General features: G+C 44.3%; 1 protein-coding gene across 1 annotated transcript in view; it reads left to right on the top strand.

Annotated features, from left to right (window-relative positions):
- Nucleotides 1–250: 250 nt before the first annotated feature.
- The window catches only part of GAS7 (growth arrest specific 7), a 1,296,657-nt gene continuing 1,276,388 nt past the window's right edge, over nt 251–20,519 (top strand). Inside the window, exon 1 of the mRNA XM_086930551.1 lies at nt 251–1,285. Coding sequence (XP_086786677.1) covers nt 1,040–1,285 — 246 coding nt within the window. The 5' untranslated portion in view covers nt 251–1,039. The remainder of the gene's footprint in view (nt 1,286–20,519) is intronic.

The raw sequence follows: 20,519 nt of genomic DNA, 5'->3' as shown, positions 1-20,519 counted from the left end.
CAGAGCCTCAGGCACCGGCAGTCTTTCTTTCACAAATGAAGCGCTGTCCCCCTAAGCAATCTGCAGTCAGTCAGCGAAAGTGCTGTGGCTCCTTTGTGACATTATTGTCTGAGCTGCATGCGTATATTTTCTTTAATCCAAAATAATACCCGTGGGCTAAATCAGAGTGCCTTTCCCTTACGTGCATTTGGTAATGCATACCAATGTGGATGGCCATCTACTCGAGGTAACCCGGTAATGAATGGGAAACAGAATATTGTGCGCAGCTGAGGAGCTAGAGGGAGCTCAGATGTTGGGAAATCGCTGCTCGGGATCTTGAAGTGGAAGTTAACAGAACCGCTGGTCACAGACGGACCGTCCCCTCCTGTCACTACATGTTCGTGACCCCGGACACTGTGAGCTTTGCAGTCTTGTTCCTGTTGCACCGCCTTCAAAAAACACGCACACAAGTTACAGAATTGTGAAAGAAAAAAAAAGCTGACACGATTCAAGCGCAGCTGAAGTGAGATCACTTTCCTTCCTCTGGAGAGCAGCAGCGCGGGTGTGAGAGGGAAATGCAATGAGCCGGGGCTGCGGGTGAGTGGCCGGAGCACACCCTGCGCTTGCGGTGGACCCGCGCTCGCGGTCCTCCTGCTGTGCGGTTCGACAGCGGCGCCGAATGGTCCAAGTCCTCTGAGAGAGGAGCGCATCTGGCACCAGGAGCAGGGTACTTTATGGTAACTCTCTCTGGCAGCATTTTCGCTGGTTAAACTCGGGAGACCCTGCTGTTCAGTATCATCAGCACTACAAGGAGGCAGACTGTGGAATATGGGGGGCTCGGTGTGAGGAGCACCTGGGCAAGGGACACCGAGGCGCACCTGGGCAAGGGGCGCCGCCGTTCCACGCGGAGAGGATTGTTGGTCCTGCTGTGCTGTTTTCCATCCCCCTGCTGCTGAACCCCCTGGATCGGAGCTCGGGGGATCATGCTGGGCTGCCTGTGAGCCCCGTCAGTGAGGAGCACGAGGGTCGGGAGGCGTGGCCGTCTGCCCCAACCCTTGCCATGTCTGGAGCACCTGACCCTGCCCTGTCCAGCCCTCCGACCCCGACCCTGTCAGCCCCTCCGGTCTTCTCTGGGCTGCTGTGCCGGAGCCTGTACCCCTTCTCGGGGGAGCAGCACCAGCAGGGGCTGCGCTTCGAGGCCGGGGAGGTCATCAAGGTGCTGCAGGTGCTCGACGGCGGCTGGTGGGAAGGGGAGAAAGGCGGCGCGCGGGGCTGGTTCCCTGCCACCTACGTCCAGATCCTGGAGGTAAGTCCTGGGCAACCAAGGAGAGGCTGATGTGTGCGGGAGACCAGAGCAGGGGCTGCGCGAGGCGGGTGAACGATGCCGGTCTCGGGCTCCCTGGGAGTGTATGTACGTCTGGTCTCTAGAATCATTTCTAGGGCCAGAGGATTGTACAGGTGTATCTGCACGGGAGATGAAGGAATGCCTACTGCCCCCGCGGCATGTGTTAAACCTCAGTGGGACCTGCTTTTGTGCTCCGTTTTACATGATGTGATGATTTGAGTTCATGCCTAGGGTTAAAGTGAAACTACAAATCCCAGAATGCCATGTGCTGATGGTAAACAACCAAAAAATAGATTGGCAGGACTGACAGAAGACGTCCCACGTGTTTTGGAGCCAACCAGCGGCCACGAGTCTGTGTGTGGGAGGGTGAAGTCTGATAATGCCTGTATGATTGATTACAGGTGACTCCACGTTACACGAGACACCACCTCCTAGTCCTTGGCTGACCTAAGAAACATTGTAATCTGGTGTCATAAAAGAGTGTGCTCGGTTGGAGTAAATGAAGGTGGAACTCCCAGGAGGCAATAGATTGTGAAGTGAATGTCCACAAGTGAAATATGGTTCCCACCAGCGAGTAAACATGTTCCGGATACTTTACAGGAGGTGTTCTGTGCTGGGCGCTCCCATTACAAATCATTGTTTTCAGTTTTTGTTCCAGATGTTTCGGCGGGCGTGAACAAAGGTGGGTGTGCGCGAGAGGAAAATAACTGTGAAATGTGTCGGGGGTACACACCCGTTGCAGTCTTAGAATCTCCAAGAAAAGTTGTAACGCTTAACTTTGATCCACTTTACAAAATAGAAACACAGCAGTTGTATCTCCCACATCAGTTGATAAGTGGTATTAACTTCCGTAGTAAAAGGTTAGAGCATCCCCCCCCAGTAAACCCACGCCCTCTCTCCCGATTCTTTACATTGAAGCATACACTTTCACAATGTAATGGGGGAATGCTGTGAGCACTTTAGAACGTTAACTGCTATTTTGTCCCTTTGTTTTAGGAAAAGTACTAAGCCTGTGTAATGCGAATGCTGTGGACAGCTTTAAAACACGCACTGTTGGCATTGTTCATTAATGAATGTATTTCATTATTTATAGGGTGAGCGGAGACCTCACCTAGAAAGCTTCTCGGTGCTAACCCAACAACTTTTCCCTTTAAATTGCTACTTTGTTCGCTACCCTTCTAATGTCCAATGGTAGGCTTGTTCACAGATTTGACGCCATTTACTGAAAGAGCGCCCTCCTGTCCGAGCCCTTTTAGTTCTGGGGATGCGCTCCCGGGGCAGGTGTCCGGAGTGCAGCGCGCGTGCCGGGCAGCATGGGCGGGGCACATAAGGAACACGCGACATTTCCAAAGGTCCCGCACTGTGTGGCTGCAATGTTCTGGATCTGCTGAAACACGGACAGCAATTAAGGCGGCAGCCAACAGGCAGTCCTGGCAATAGCACGAGCTGGCGCGAGGGGTGCCTGGTTTTGGGCTGGGAAGGAGGCACTTTGTAAGCAGATAGCATGTGCTAGTCACTGACCTTACTTGTGGCAATAACAAGGCTTCGAGATCTAGAACTCTCTCCAGCGACTCGACTTTGTATGTTGGGCGAAAACAATTTAGCCTGGCCTACCAACACTGTCCCGCTGGTTGCTGGAAGTGTCTGGAACCAACACTTCCTGGGTCTTTTTTTCTTTATAATAGGGAGCATTCTAAGGCCATGCAATGCGAATGCACTGGGCACTCTAGAACTGGCCACACTGTTGCTTTATATTATGGAAGGCGCTAAGTCCATGCAATGCAAATGCACTTTGCACTTCAGAACTGGCACACTGTTGCTTTACATTATGAAAGGCGCTAAGTCCATGCAGTGCGAATGCACTGGGCACTTTAGAACTGGCACACTGTTGCTTTGCATTATGAAAAGCGCTAAAGTCCATGCAATGCAAATGCACTGGGCACTTTAGAACTGACACACTGTTGCTTTACATTATGAAAGGCGCTAAGTCCATGCAGTGCGAATGCACTGGGCACTTTAGAACTGGCACACTGTTGCTTTACATTATGAAAGGCGCTAAGTCCATGCAATGCGAATGCACTTTGCACTTTAGAACTGGCACACTGTTGGTTTACCTTATGAAAGGCGCTAAGTCCATGCAATGCGAATGCACTTCAGAACTGGCACACTGTTGCTTTATATTATGAAAGGCGCTAAGTCCATGCAATGCGAATGCACTTTGCACTTTAGAACTGACACACTGTTGCTTTATATTATGAAAGGCGTTAAGTCCATGCAATGCAAATGCACTTTGCACTTCAGAACTGGCACACTGTTGCTTTACATTATGAAAGGCGCTAAGTCCATGCAGTGCGAATGCACTGGGCACTTTAGAACTGGCACACTGTTGCTTTGCATTATGAAAAGCGCTAAAGTCCATGCAATGCAAATGCACTGGGCACTTTAGAACTGACACACTGTTGCTTTACATTATGAAAGGCGCTAAGTCCATGCAGTGCGAATGCACTGGGCACTTTAGAACTGGCACACTGTTGCTTTACATTATGAAAGGCGCTAAGTCCATGCAATGCGAATGCACTTTGCACTTTAGAACTGGCACACTGTTGCTTTACATTATGAAAGGCGCTAAGTCCATGCAATGCGAATGCACTTCAGAACTGGCACACTGTTGCTTTATATTATGAAAGGCGCTAAGTCCATGCAATGCGAATGCACTTTGCACTTTAGAACTGACACACTGTTGCTTTATATTATGAAAGGCGTTAAGTCCATGCAATGCAAATGCACTTTGCACTTCAGAACTGGCACACTGTTGCTTTACATTATGAAAGGCGCTAAGTCCACGCAATGCGAATGCACTTTGGAACTGGCACACTGTTGCTTTATATTATAGAAGGCACTAAGTCTATGCAATGTGAATGTATTGTGCTCATTAGCTATGCATTGCCTCACTGCCCCTTTGTGTTATGAAGGCACTAACTGTTTGTAATGTGTGTAGTGTCCATATTAGATATGCTCTGCTGTTTTATTTCATGAAAGGCACTAAATATATGTAATGTGAATGCAGTGTGCTCCTTAGCTATGCACCGCTGCTTTTGATTGTGGAAGGCACTAAGTCTATGTAATTAACAGAGATACTTTGACGGCAAACTGCTGTTTCTTCACCTGACATAAGTTTCAATTGTATCGGGTACCTTGTGCACCAAGCCCTTGCACCAGCCGTCAGGTGATGCCTCTGTAAATCAGATCCTAAGCAAATAAAGGGGTTGGTCGTGCATCAGGTGATGATGTCTAAGAAGCTCAAATTTAGTTTTTCAACTGAGTCTTCATTTATTTTTATTTTTTTAAATTTCAAAAGTTTTTATTAAAATAAAAATGTGCATATCAGAAGATACAAACAGTACAGAGCAATGCAGGGGGGTATACATTCGGGGGTTGGGCTTGTTTCGCCACCAGGTTGTGCGCTGTATACATAGTTGGGGTATAGGCTTGGCTTGTCCTTGAGTATACAACATTAACCCCCCTGGAAAGAGAAAGAACGCAGAGAGGGAGATAGTGGGGGGCGTGGGGGGGATCGGGTTTTAGGTCCGGCGTGTTTCCAAGTGTGCGTAGAGGGCTTCCCACATGTCGTTTTTGGCGTTGTGCTCCTTTGAGAAATTGCCAGTGATATTATCTGCGCCTCTGAGGAAGGTGACCCAGTTTATCCAGTTTTTGAAAGTGGCTTTGGCCGTGTTCTTCCAGTTTGTTAGTATGATTTTTACTGCCGCTGTCAGTAGGATGTCCACTAGGTCCCTTTCCTCCTTGTTTTCTAGGCAGTCCGTCATGAACCCTGTGGCGAGACCAACAAAACTAATTGGTATGTCTTTCCTTGTGACAGCGTTGATGAGATTGTTCACTTTCTTCCAGAAGTTCCTGACTTTGTGACACTCGAAAATGAGGTGTCCCAGGCTGCCAATCTCTGTTAGAGCAATAGTTAACTAATAGCGCACAATCAATTCTATTGTTCAATGTATTGACATTATCCTTTTTAATAAAAAATATTTTTCTTTCCGTTTTGTTAAAAAGGTTTTCTTTCCATACAAACAATTAAAAACATTTCATATTACACAATTGAGAAAAAATATACATGTACCCGCAGATATGCTGCTTCTAACACAAGAATAAACACAATGATAGACACTACTGGTTTCTAATAATGACCTGCATAAAAAGAAGAGACGAAACTACAGTATGACATAACCCTTTGTCAAATACTATTACACATTCACGTTAGATTCTGAAAACCACAAGTCAATGTTTCACTTTTATCTACATTCAACTCGATCTGGCTAATCTTTGAATTGGGTTCACCCCAGCGTCGACGCGTTTCGATGGTATTTCGCTTATACACCCATCTTTGTCAAGACCAGAAATATTATTGTCTCTCATTCATATATTCCATAAATTTGTGTCTTCGATCCTACATAGGATAAACACATTGGATCAGAAAAAACCCATTTATATTCAGGCAATACTTATCACTGTCACTTTTAAACTTTTAAAACCATGTTTAACATATGCAATATCCTATGCCTGCATTAGTTCCCATTTCATTTTCTATCTCTTTCTGCTTTCATTCAAGGAAACCAGCCTCGCGCTATATCGCACTGTATCAGCCCATTCAGTACCGTAACATTTTCATAGTTGAACCATATATACATTTTTGAGAATTACCGTTTAATCAGGTTTATTATTGTCATTATTACATTCAAAATCTCACAAGAATGTTCAACATGCTTTAAATAAAAATCATTCCTAGTAGGCGAGTATCCTTTTGTTGAAGTTAGAGGTATACGTTGAGAATTATTGCACTCCACAAGTATACTGGGTGCAGTGTAGCCTAGGTCCAATGTGACATCTCGTGTGTTGAAATTGAAAAAAGTAATCCCTCAATCAAGTTGGTGAGCGCCCATTTTGGCAGGATAATTTCCAATCTGAGATTTGTTACTGAGGCCAACTGTGGCCCTGCGATATCCCGAGGGCTTCCAGAGGAATAGCCTGGAACACACACTTGATTGAGGGATTATTTAACATGGGAATCTGTTGCACTCCTGTGTTCAGCATGAAATGCATTTGTTACTGAGATTTGCACATCACTGGTAAATCGGCTCTTGGCTGCTTCACCTGGTGTAAAAGGTTGGATGGCTTGATAGGAGCCAGCACTTCTCAATCGTAGATGAGCAGTAGTCCATCATAACTAAAGTATATAATATGTTGTTAGCTTGCTATATGTCAGGAGACTATTCTTTAACCCTTTTGAGTTTTCGGCCAATGTACTAAGGACGCTTGGCTTGTAGTTTAATTTTCATACCATAAGCCTGATTACGATTTGACTCCATAGTTATCACCCCTGAACAATACCACGGGGTAAATTTATATAGTTGGTGAGATAAATAACACCTAATATGAGTTTATGGGGAATAACATGCAGATGTTGGTGTTTAACTCGCCAAAATCCACATGATACAGTAAATGTCCTATGTTTTTGTCTGTTAAATTTCAGCATGTTTGACCTGTCGAAATTTAACAAAGTTTGAGGTACTTAACATTCGATAATCATTAGATGCATTAAACAACACTCCACTCATAATTTTGGCACATGCGTTAACAGGGGTTTACGCATGGGTCGGAAAGAAATGACTAATCAGGCCGTATAAGTCTTGACCTGTAATCTCCAGTATGTTTAGTAGGAATGGATAAAAAGCTAAGACTGACTAAAATTCATCCTCACGAGAAAGGGCTATTTGAAGACTATGAGTCTGGCCAGTTGACTCCAGTTTGTTAGGACACTGGTTTTTACAATTCATCACCAGGGGGTTTTATCCAATTGTTTCAACTTAAGTAAACCAAGACTACAACTCTCAAAATATAGTGAATTGTTAAATGGAAGCCCTGGACTGGAAACATGGCATCCTACCACAGTGGAGCGATCTAAACATACTAGATATGGCACTTCAAGACCATGGTTGTGATTTGTAGGTAGCCAACACTATGCACTGCTATTCTGGCATGCCTACTTGTGCCAAGGCCCCTGGTTTTGGCCCCACATTTACAGGACTTATAATAGAAGGTAAACAAGTCCCTTGGAGCTATGGGACCTGCTGCATTAAAACCCAGCTTACACTGTTGTTTAGTCTACTTGTTCTTCACCTAGCCATTCAGCAGTAATTAAGAGGTTGTTGAGGAGCTAAATAAAGATGAGGCAGGAAGTCAGCCCTGTGATAACATTGGGGATCAGAGGATGTGTGATATCGCTTCTGCTACACATGGCCTTCTCGTGAATCGTGCCCACATTAATGACCTCTGGACTCAGTGCTGGTGAGGTTCCTAATTTTACAAGACAGGTGTCCATGGCCTGCCACCCATAGTGGCATTGGTGGGTCAGGTTTCTCATGCATGCATTCTGAAAAAGTCCATATATTTTTGGTTCTGTAGAATGTTGTAAAGCAATACGGGTTTTAGAAGTGGTAGCTTTATTTGAGACAGGCTTCTGAGGCTGTACTTTGCGTGGGAAGTGTGGCAGGGAGTGGGCACTCTTGTGATTACAGTTCATGACTCTGTAGCTGCCTTTATCAGTATAACGCACCATGTAATCCTCCCTTCAGCAGAACAGCGCCTAATTGTGAAATATCTCTTGGGTTAGCTTGCCTGTAGTCCGCTAGGAGGCACTGAACAGAAAAGCTCATCATCAACTAGCAATTACTCGCAAACATGGGCAATTACAGCAGACAAACAGCTGTAAATGATAGTTATTATCAAGGTGCCAATTCACTCGCTCTGCATAATGCACTTCCCTGCGTGCAGTGACATCCACAGTGAACTGCTGACGGTAAAGCTGGATTTAAAAAAAAAAAGAAAACCAAAACCACATGCAATTTTTTCATAGGTTGTTTTTTCCTTTGTAGAATGTTGGACTATTAGTAGTAGTATGTAGACCCAGGTAAATTGCTCGTATTGCTGATGTAATATTGCTTAATTGATGGCATTTGGTGTAACACAACAGTTTTGAAATGATGCCATCCTTCCACATGACGAAAAACACAAGGAACAGAACGCAAGTAATTGTTGTCGACGGCAGTGCTTTTGTGATTTTTATTTTAAGTCCGAAATGCATCATCGCATTCAAAATGGATGCATTTGTCACTAAAATATAGCGTTAAATGCTGGATTTGTATTGAACACAATTTTTACGGAATTGCACACAATTGCGCAAATGGAAATTCAGCATCTCAAGACCTTAAATGCTAAAGCCACTAAATAGCTGACAGGCCAAAATTGTTTTGCTACATTCAGGTTCATAAAGTAAATGTGAGAACGTTGATTATTAAGTGAAGTGGATTGTAGTCCACTACAAGTAATAATGTGACCATTCTTGTTAGGTCCAGTAAAAGTTTAAACCTGTTCAACCCTTGGTAGGTCTGGCACAGAGCAGACCTGCTTAACTTAAGAACATGCCTAAAGCATTTAGAAGTACCAAACAGGTAAAAAGTCGAGAAAACAGCTTCATAAAAAAAACACTTCAGTGTATAGCAATAGAGAATATTTTAATGAACAAACAACAAAAATGCGATAAAGAGAACTGGAGATATGAATTTTCAAAGTTTAGAATAAAAAAAGCATCAAAAAGCACCAGCCGCAGGGTCCTGGTTGCACTAGACTGGGACACAAGTAAAATTTAAGGCTAACCGAGAAAGAACATGGGGTCGGGGCTAGTTTTCTGGGCTGTGTCAGGGCTAGTTTTCTGGGCTGGGTAGAGGGGTCAGGGTTAGTGATCTGGGCTGGGGGTGTGGGGTTCTTTTTTGGGCTGGGGGTTGGGGCTACTTTTCTGGGATGGGTAGGGGCTAGTTATTTGGAACGGGTGAGGTGTCGGCGATCAGGGGTAGTTCTCAGACCTGGGGAGGTCCAGGCTAGTTTTCTGGGCTGGGTAGGGGGTCGGGGTAGTTTCCTGGGCTGGGGATAGGGGCTACTTTTCTGGCCTGTGTGGGGGGGTCGATGTAGTTTTCTGGGCTGGCGGGTCGGGGTACTTTTCGGACCGGGGGTGGGGGTCAGGGGTAGTTTTCTAGTACAGGGATTCAGGAGTAGTTTAGTAGTTTTCTGGCAAGGGTCAGGGTTAGTTTTCTGGGCTGGGGTGTCAGGGTTATTTTTCTGGGCTGGGGGGTCTGGGTTAGTTTTCTGGGCTGCGGGTTGGGGTAGTTTTCTGGGCTGGGGGTCGTGGTAGTTTTCAGGGCTGGGATCGTCAGAGGTAGTTTTCTGGGATGGGGGCTAGTTTTCAGGAATGGGGCGTCGGGGTAGTTTTCAGGGCTGCTGGTGTTGGGTAGTTTTCAGGGCTGGGGGAGGGTCGGACTGGTTTTCAGGGTTGGGGGAGGGTCAGTAGTTTTTAAAATTAGGGGTTAGGTTAATAGGCCCAAGGGCAGTGGAAGGGGTGGGGGTAGTTATAGGAACAGCAAGGGGGTTGGGATAGTGTTTGTTAAGGGACAGGGTTTTAGGCCTCAGGGGGAGGGTTATGGGTAGTCTGGTAGTTTTTAGGGCTTAGGGGAGGGCAGGTAGTTTTTAGGGGGTCGGGGGGGGGGTCGCGTAGTTTTTAAAAATAGGGGTTTGGGTTTTAGGCCTAAGGACAGTGGAAGGAGTTGGGGTAGTTGCAGGGACATCGCAAGGGGGTGAGAGGGGGTCGAGGTAGTGAGGGTTGGGAGGGGTTTGGATTTTTAGACCTCAGGGCGCGGAGGGGTAGCGTGGGGCAGTTTGGACCTGAGTCTCATTACTATTCATGCCTTTAACACAAAACTATGTGGTAAAGGCATGCGTGTTAAAGGAATGCATGGTTAAGACTCATTTGTGGTTCTAGCATGCATGGTAGAGGCCCGCGTGTTTTTTCCAGTTGTGCCTCTATCATACAACCATTGATGATAGAGTGTTGAAAGACAAAGGTAGTAAATGCACTGAGCAGGAAAAGTCCAGAGTTCGCACACAGGAAGCAGCTGACCTCAAACGGATACTGCTCAGTTTGAGTGCGGAGAAGATTTCTCTTTTCTGCAAGTCTGATTTTTACTGTGGAGCAGGGCTGTAGCTGGAGAGATTTTGAAGTCATCAGATGCTAGTTGGCATTTGGCCTGATGAATCAGATTTATAAATGCATAGAATAATCTAGTGGGGGCTGCTATTAAGTCGAGCCCACCGGCCATGCATCCCTGCTAGATCAACTTTGCAGGATGGTCTGGTCTTTTGTAGATTCTCCAGGCAATACTCCTCTAGAACAATGCTTAGGAAGCATGACTCACTCCACAAAGACTACCAGAAGATTTTAGGGCAATTCCAGTTGAAACTGGTCAGCTGGGCTCTCTCAGGAAAGTGGGCTCCGTGCAGCTTTTGTGTCCCTGTAGTTTAATAGGATCTCAGCCAACTGACCCTTGGAGTTTACTTCTCAGTCCTGTGTACAAGTGGGAGCAGGTACAGTCCTTGGGTCTCTCTCCACAGGTAAAAACAACAGGTACTATTTTAAAAGTACCTTTTGTAAAATAATTGTGACAAATTCGACGAACCCATGAATTGAATGTACAATAAATATTGTAAACATTCCAAGAAGTAACTTTTTTATCTGACTGTTGGAGAGATATAACATTATTTAAAGTTGACAGTAATTCCCAATGTTTTCCTTTGGAATAGCTAAATCTGCTATAGTGAAAATAGCTTATTAGGCTTTTCACTGTAAAGACGTGCTACACTTTAAACTTTTATATGCCCTTCTCTTAAATGCCATGCACCTTGCTTTATGGGTACAGGAAGTGAACCTGGAGGTGATATGTTAAAATTTAAAAGGAGGGTTGATGCCAGTCAGAAGGGGTTATTTTGACTGGTTGAGTTTGTAGTTAACCCTGCACAGCCCGGCTTACTGGCGGCAGGTCTGCAGTCATGTTTTGCATTGTCACTTGAGTGGTGCACAGCCGGTGTTGTAGTCCACTGGTGACTTTTAACTCCGGCACTGGGTACACTTGGTACCATAAACTTTGGACATATAGGCAAGTTAACTATGCCATTTAGGAGTATAGCTTTATTTGATTTTTTTCTTTTTGGGAGGTGGGGCGGAGCACATATACCAGTCTCTGGTTAGCAGAGTCCCAGTGCAGAGAGTCAAAAAACAGAAACCTCACTCCAAAAAGAATAAGTGTGATTATGCCAAAAATAGGCATTTTCCTACAGCAAGGTTTCAAAATGTCTTTGATTAGCCGTTGCACAATTATTACCCAATTCAGAGTCCCAGACCTGGGAATGGCGGATAACTGGTTATCTGTACGATTTCCCTCATTCCAAGGTATGCGAAATGGGAATGTGCACTGTTTGCACTCCCAATTTGCAGTAGGACTTACGTGCTGCAAAGGGGATGGGAAAACCCACTTGCACTAAAATAGTAATCGCATTTCGGGCACAAAACCGAGATTGCATCTGATATTAGAATAGCATTCAAATTAAGATTGGACCAACGTTTTTTGTGAGTGTAGGAACCTAAGAGCATAGAGACTTGCAAGAGTAAGGAACAGTACCGGTAGTTAGAGATGGATTTGAGCCGACCTAATACCACAAGATCACAGAGGTGTGTTTTAGGTATGCTGAACATGCAAAACACAGCAAAGCACACACAAACATGCTATTTTCACCTCTTCAGGACACATGCTTACTAATAAACTGTAAGCTTATAAGGCTTGGCAAATCAGACATGAAAAACATCTGTTAACATATATTTTTGAGGTTGTCCATCTTTTATCTTTTGAAACATGCCCTTTCAATTTTTGCAAATACAAACAAGCATTGTCAAAGCCGATTGATCTCACACATGAAACCTGTTGACTTTGCCAAGAATTCTCGCTCTTTGAAACTCTTTCTTTGATCGATTCTTTGGCAGTTCTGTCAACCCAGATGGTACAGCTTCTGTCTAAAATGCATTTTCTTTGGTTGGTAATTTTGAATCAATATCCCTGTCTTTTTTTAGCATAAGTTACATCCATTGATGGAAATATGTTTGTAAATATTAGAGATTCTTATTAAGGGTGCAGTAAATATCTATAATGAAGATTTTGCTGGCATAAGGCAGTTGAGTTCAGGCAATGATATAAAAAAGGAAAACCCTTAATTGTTATTAATTCTCAACATATGTGCACTAATCGTTCAATATTGAGCACAGTGGCTCATCTTGTATACAAGAACCTGCCTATGTAAAATAGTCATCTTATTAAACCTTAGCTAGACTTGGGTATTGTGATACTAGACGCAGGTTTCTGACTTCAAATCCATTGCTCTATGAGGTGCAGTCTACCATCCAAAGATGGCTGCTGCAAATATGCGTGCAGCCACGGCACGCATCTTTGAATGTATTTTGGTATGCTTGATCTAAAAATCCATTCAAAGGCGCCAGCTGTTGTTGTGTGCCCTTCCGTAGCAACAATATTTGAATAAACTTTCTAATGCGTTATGAAAACGCGTTTAAAGATGCCAACCGTGCATCTTGGAATGATAAAAAAACCTTTTGAGATGACTTCCCAAAACAGTGGCGGGTGGTGTTCAGTACCAAACGAGAGGTGGGCAGTTGGGTGCCCGGGATTTTTTTTTTTTTTTTTAGAAAGAGGAGGGGTGAAAGAGGAGTGGGGGACAGGGGGAAATAGAAAGAAGATAAAACAGTCCCTCAGGTGCTGTGCATGACAAGGTGTGATGTCAGCAGTGGAATGATACCTGCCATTTAATCAAAATACAGAGAGATGTAAATGCTCCGGAGAGGGATCAACACAAGAAGAGAGAAGAAAGCGATTAAATCAGTAAGGGGCAGACGCAAAGCCCACTCTATTGTTTTGTTCACAATTTGTCTTTGCCTAGAGACTGCTATAGCTATAAGCGAATAAGACCTAAAAACAACCAATATTTTGTGAACTTTTGCATGCAGGCCCTCAGTAAATATGTTTACACCACATTTCCAATACGAAGCCCAGAGAAATTGCATTGTCCATCACGAAGTCAGGCTGGCAAATTGGGCAGTCATAACTGTTCCAGATAGACCATGGACTGTAAGCAACGGTTGGTGTTTGGACAGTTGACAACCTATCGCGCAAGCTTGGACTGTGAAGTGAAAAGTGAAGTGAAAATGTCCCAGCTTTCCAGAGTTCCCACAGTTTTCATCGAGCCAGCTTGGTCTTCTATGATATCTGGTACTTGGATTTTTTTTTTTTACTACAAGTAAATTTCATTAAACGCAACTTGGCATAATGCGAAGGTGAGAAACTAGCCTTATGTGTTTTTATATTGTGTGACAGTTCAGAGAACGGTACTTTGAATGGGACTTATTTTTATTGTGGTACTTTTCTAAAAGTGGTGGCCTTCACAATTAAAGTATGAAACTCTGAAGATTGTGTTAGTCACTGTATACATTTGGGACATTAACCATACTGGATGGTTTTGGAATAAGCATGTTCTACATTTGAGAGACGTGTAGACCCAGAGATTGAAGCGTACCGTCAACATGTGTTTTGTTTCCGTTTATATTGGACATGGTTGGAGGTTTGGATGCATTGTTCCTATTGGAGTCAAACTTAGGGTGATTTGCATAAAATTGATCTATATCTGTTATGGCATAATGAGCAAAATGGTGGCTTGGATTACCTCCCACAATAATTTCCGGGTGCTAACATTAGTTTAAGAATGAGCATGTGCCCGTGTGTTTGTCGATTTGCGATTGCATCCTGGATGGACATTTACTGTGCTTGTGGCTTTGACTTTTTTTATTTCAAAGATTTATATTGAGAAATGTTATAATACAGTCCAGTGGTAATGCAAGGGTGATAGTTAATCCTGAATTCTTCTGACAGCGATTTCAGGGAGGTTTTGTTTACTATGTTCAGGAATATTCTGCCTGTTTTTTTCTGGATCATTGAAAAGGCATCTGTTAATTCTTAACAGAACACCTTCTCGGTGGGGACTTCCTGCTTGGTAGCTACTTTCAGTTGCTAGAAGTATATCCCTGCCTTTAGTAGCAGCTGCTACCAGACTCTGGTGGTGGGGTGGGGGCAAGTGGGTTTGGGGAGACCCAAAAAGTTTTTTTTTTAAAACACTTGGAAGGGTGAGATTTTGATCAATACCTTATCACTATCGATCTAAAACCCCGATCTGGTCGACTGAACCTTTATTGCCTGTCTTTGAGGAAAGAAAGTGCATCTCTTACCAAGTTAGTTCTCCCAATAAAGGACTCTGCTCAAAGGATCACAAACAACTTCTAGCTTTCAAAGGTTTATTATAAAGTCAAGATAAGTTGCAAATACAAACATCTCAAAATGAGATTAACCAGATACACAGGCCCAACTACGTACATGTGTTCTCTGAAAGCCCTCAGACGAACAACGGAAATTACCAATACCAGTTCTAAAAACAATAGTGCTATTAGCATAGACACATATTGAAATCTGTCGGTCATTACAGGCGGAGGGAAAATACAGGTTAGGCTTTCCCTACCCTGATCTAGATGGTATCCCTACTTAACCAGGTCTCAACCTATCAAAAAGGTGTCAGCAGTGAATGACTCCCGAGGGAAGTCACTCACTCTAAACTCTTGGTGAAAACCTAAAGTCCTCCAGTCATGGCCCCTCTCTGCCTACCCATCCGCTCTCTAAAGGGTCCTCAGGCTTCTGCTCTAACTCCCCCCAGGGGTGCTGTCCCTAATACAAAAATCCAATAACATTTAGGACGCCCCTCGTGAGACGCCCCTCACGTGGTGTAGCTTCTGGCTTTTTCCATGATGAGGCCTTGTGGTTAGCTTCGACCTTGCTTCTCAGACTCTTCTCCGGCCCGCTGATACCCCTTAAACATTCCGGAACCCTCCTCCATGTCTGGTCCATTTCACGAACAAGCTTCTATTCATTTATGAATAATTGAATACCCCCTTTTCTCTTCCAGACAGACATTTGGAGCCAAATCCCAATTCTCATGGTTTTCCAACCGCGTTGCAACATTCCCCGGCCCAGACTAATATGTGTAAATCAACGTTTAAGGCTTTCCAGCTCTACAACAGTTTTATAATAGTCAACTTCTTCTTTAATTGTTAGCATGTTAATACTCTTATTCTACTGATTAAGTAAACACATCTATAAATCAAACCCTATTAAAGTTATTACTACAACAGTAGTGCAAACCATGTTGTATAATGTACCACCTTTCCCCTCCCTTCTAGCTCTGGCCCTGAGGCCTACCACGTTCTACGTTTCCGTATGCCATCTTACATTTAACAGCTGCACAACATAGATTCAGGAATATTCACGTTGAATAAAATCACATAGTATCACATTTTGTGAATTAATAAAAGAACTCACATCTATATAATATAGCTCTTCTGAATAATATAATGTAATCATAACATGAGTGCGGTCCAAGAAATGAAAGGTATACCAGTCTAATTCCTTCTGTCATGGCCATGCATGAGGCCTGTCTCTTTCTGTGCTCGCAGCACGCCATCTTCCTATTAGCAGCTACATTTAACATGAACCATGATTAATCACATCTAATAAAGTTATACATTGCACTCATGTCTTCATTAGTTCCACTTCTATATGCATTCTCTAAGTTAACTACATATTTCAGAATATAGATGTAGTTACTATCAGCACTCATGGCATTTCTCTTCATGATTTATGCTTACTACGTGTAAGTGTGGTGCATTTCTACATTTTGATCAGTTTGCGCTCTCTCACACTTACATGTGAAGGCCAGCCAGCCGCCGCCATTCCTCTGTCTTCCTCTTCCTGACTTCGGTCCCGCAGCAGGATGCTGGAAGCACCTGATTCCCCTCCTCTTAATAGCCAAGCAGCATTGTGATTGGTCTGCGTGCTGTGGATCGGCGATCAGCCAGGGAATGGGGGCCTGGGCATGTTCTCCACGCAGGCTGTATTGCAGCTTGCATGGAGAAGAAGCGAAGTGCGCATGAACGTCTGGCCGGCCCAAGAGAGACGGCTAAACAGTTATGTGCACTTAGGAGTGTGCAAGCCACCCCTCCCCTGCTTCTCTGTCGTTGGAGCAGCCCTGCCCCAACCGCAAAGCTGCAGCAGAAGGAAAAATAAATGATAACGCAAGTTATTATCATTTTATGTTTCCTTCGCTGCTGCGAAGCAGTGGGGCGATGCTCCTCCGTCTTAGCCAAAGAGCCACCACTGTCTTTCGCTGATGAACCTCACCCTGCAGTGTCTCAAACCTGCAGCCGTTTATCCATTGAGTAAAGCAGCCCTCAGGAGGTCTCAGGTGGCAGTGCTCCCTTCATGGACACCGCCAGTTCATGGTGGATTGTGCCCAAACCCGCCACTCCATATGGGCCACGCTTCCCCCGCCCAGATTAGTGCATCTGGCGCGCACAGAATCAAAGCCCGTACTCTGCACAATGGACACTGTGTTTCACCAAGGTTTCTCTTTGGGCCTTTTCAGTACACCCTGTCTGCGGAACAGTGTTGAAGGATTATGCAGCACGGCCTGTGCCCTTTTCATTTGTTGGTGATTGTATGATCCTGTGGAGCCCATTCCCCCCCCCCCCCCATGTCCCTACAAATACCCCTAACCCTTTTAATTTCAATACGGTGTAAACCTCTGGCTTATAAAACATGCTCCAGCGTATATAGTGCATGTGTTCAGAATGGAAGCATCCGTCATGGTCATGAGCTGACCTATATGTTTCACAATAGAGATGAATCTCTTCCTGAGCTAATTAGCCCTAGTTTCTGCACGACGATGGCTGAGATCCTATGGACGTCCTCTCCTACAGCCGGGCGCTCATTTGTAATGTGTTCCATCAGTTCTATGCCAGCTCTGAAGCAGCATTTCTCCAAGCGTTTCGTTTAGATTTACTACTTAATCGAGCTGGACAGGCTTCCTTCCCTCTGTGCTGCAGTATCGGGCTGGCACTGCATGCAAGAAATATTTATTGTGTTCGTTTATTGCAAGCCTTCCCTACCATGAAACACCCTGAAGAGGCAGGAGCCTGAATATTAGGAACATATAGTCAAGCCATTGCGTTGAGCTGCCATGTGCATAGTGTTTTTAATTAGGGCCACACCGGTGATTGGCCCTGTGCTGCTTCGTGTGGCGATTGATCGAATTGGCAGGTTGTTTTTAGGTCTTGCCTACAGACCGCTTTTAGCTGTATGTTGTTAAAGACCTATTGTGAAAAATGCCAACATTTTTCTTCCTTCCGTTGTGGGTCAGCATGTTGTTCGCCATTGATTGATCAGAAACCAATCTTATTTGCTTGCATCTCAGTAAGTGGCTCTCCTTCCTGTTCTTATGTGTGTCTCTGCCTAGAACGTGACTTTCTTACTATCCTCGGATGAGTGCTTTGATTGCTAGCATTGAGGGAGCTACTTTTTTTCTTCTTTTTCTTTCAGCACTCCGTGGGAGTGCATGTGTTTTCTTTCTATCCCCACTTGTACTGCTGCTGCTTCCCTGTTCTTCTATGCTCCCCTGAAGTTGTTTCTTACCTGCCGCTTCCTGTCTCTCTCACTTTTTTTTTCTAAATAAGAAAACCATTTCTAACTAGCACATCTATTGCTCCCACTCCCTGTTCTACTCACTCATTGCTGTTTACTTCTCCTCCACCTCCTTTCCACTCCTCCTTTGTTCTTCCCTTGCAAATGTGTTCTTTTGTTTGTTATTAGTATTTTCTATTTTTTCGTGGGCACAGCAGCTGCAATTTGTTACTGGGCTGCAGCATTCCTTAAAAAAATTAGCTTTGGTACAATTCTTTATATTTTTATCAATTTACCACTTTAATATGGGTATTCGCTATCCTGGAGAATAAATGAACAAGAGCACATTAATCGCTGCATCACGTTGTATGGGTACTTGCTTGGTGATACACGTGCATGCATTTGTCATCATGCTGGGGTATATGTGATGCATATGCACCATCACCTTGGCAGCATATGTGATGCATGATGTATATGTGTGCATGCGTTATAAGGCATGCAGGTTTACATATCATCACACTTTTTCACTGATGTTGACCAGCAGCAAAGCATTTATTCTCATTTCGACGATGCTGAACAGCAGTAGCAAAAAAATCGCCTCAGAGGCAACATCTAAAGTTCTTATGCAGTGCTTGAACAAAAATAAAGGAGAACACAACACAAATAACTCAAACCACTTAAAATATAATAGAGTACATTTTAATAAATAATGTGACACCAAAATGCCAAAAACCAAATTAGTAGAACTAGTGATATGAATTTTTAAAGTTTGAATTAAAAATAGTGCCAAATAGCACCAGTGTGATTATCTGGTAGTGCTAGATCTGGTCAAAGTAAAAAATCAAGGCTGACAGCGATAGAGCTGAGTCCGCTACATGGACCAAACTTGTCATGGTGGAAAGTTCTCCTTCTGACTTACAAACTTTAATGGAGAAAAAGTGGTAGTTAATGAGTCATCGGCGGAACAAGCTGCAAGCTGGATCCTAAGCAGAGTTCGACAATGGTGAGTTGTTGAACGGCAGGGTCTTGGTGCAGTTGCCAATGAAGGCGGAAAAATTCAGAGGGAGCAAAGCTTGAATCCCTTCCCCCTGGAGGGCTCAATGTCAATGGGATGCTCCTTGTCATTGGTCTCTATGAAGCCCTCTAGGTGTATACCTAGAACCACTGTCAGTTCTTCAAGCAGAAAGTTGTCAAAACGTTTCTAAGTCCCACTTCTTGCCGTTTGGGGACAGGAGGAGAACACTCTAACACTAGCCAAGCGGACCAGGACCTGGCGGGTACCAGTAAGGTGTTAGGACTGACTCCAACAGAAGCCAGCAGCAGGGTCTACAGCAGGTCCACTTGGAACCAGAGAGCTGGGCAGTTGTAGGGAAAGGGCCCCTGGAAGCTTGTTATGTCTCTGTACCTCAGACTAGTCAGACAACTGACCCTTGGAATCACTTATGCCGTTGTGCGTTCAAGGCAAGCCGCACCAGTCTTTCTTCAGATAGCAAAGCCGTCCTTCTCACCCTTCACAGGCCCAGGAGTGTTCTGAGGGAGGTACTGAGGATGCCACGTGTATGCCTAGTGCCAGCCAGTGGGTGGGGAAACTCCACTCCCTAACCAATGGGGTAAAAGTTCCCAGGGGTGACCCAACCCACTTTTGCAGCACTTGTGTTTTGATTGTAACCTATCCAACATGGCAGAACCTTTCTTCCCTGGTCATAGTCCCCTGTGCTCAGCCTGAGGGGTGGCTATGATAATGGGCAAACACTCCCTTGTGGTTACTCCAAGCCATTTCCGAGGCAGTTCCCCTCTCCCCCTGGATTTGCAGCCAAACTGACTAGGAAGACGAAACTATGGAAGACCTAGGTGTGAGCTACATCCACCGGTGACCAGGCAGACATACTTTGAAGCTCAGGAAGGGTCTGGGCCCAGCTCCCAGGCCCCTCTGTTAAAGGAAGAAAAACAAAAACACCTCTTCACATCCAAGCCCTGTCTCGGAGCAATCCACATTTAACCACAGGAGAGCCATTTGCAGCCAGGTGACACTGGCAGAGCAGCCCATTTTCGCCATTGCAGGAAAATGACCACTTTCTAAAAGTTTATTTTCAAAATACAAATATAAAATGGATTTTAAATTTGTATCAAAGTGAATCCTTGAACCATTTTCTAGCTACTCCTGTGCTGAAATTTATAGTGTAACCCAGTGTTTTTCTATGGAAGAGTCCGCTTAAACACATTAGAAAAATGACTTTGGCGCTTTTCCACTGCCAAGGCATGGAAAACATTAAATATACATCCCCTACTTTTAAATACCTTACACTTTGACCTATTGGCATTTAGAACTTACTTCTAGGGGTAAATTATAAGACTTAGGTCTGGCAAAAGGTTTGTTTTGCTAGGCTGTAATGGCAGTGTAAAATTGCACACCCAGGCTGCATTGACATCCCAAGAGAGATGTTATACCGTGCTACTTTACTGGATGTCACTGTGAGTTCTGCATCTCACCAGTAGCATTTAATTCACAGGCTCTGGGTATATGTAGTACCATATACTAGGGATTTATAAGTAAATGAAATGAGCATCAATCCGCCTATGCGTGATTAACTACATTCTCCTTAGAGTAAAGATTTGCTATTGATGTGCTCTGTTTTGTTGGAACACCTTAGATATGTGGTTCTCCTTTAAGAGTATTTAGG

Source organism: Lissotriton vulgaris, chromosome 7 (genome assembly GCF_964263255.1).
Source record: "Lissotriton vulgaris chromosome 7, aLisVul1.2, whole genome shotgun sequence".
NCBI classification, from domain to species: Eukaryota; Metazoa; Chordata; class Amphibia; order Caudata; family Salamandridae; genus Lissotriton; species Lissotriton vulgaris.
This window is presented reverse-complemented; position numbering and strand designations above follow the sequence as displayed.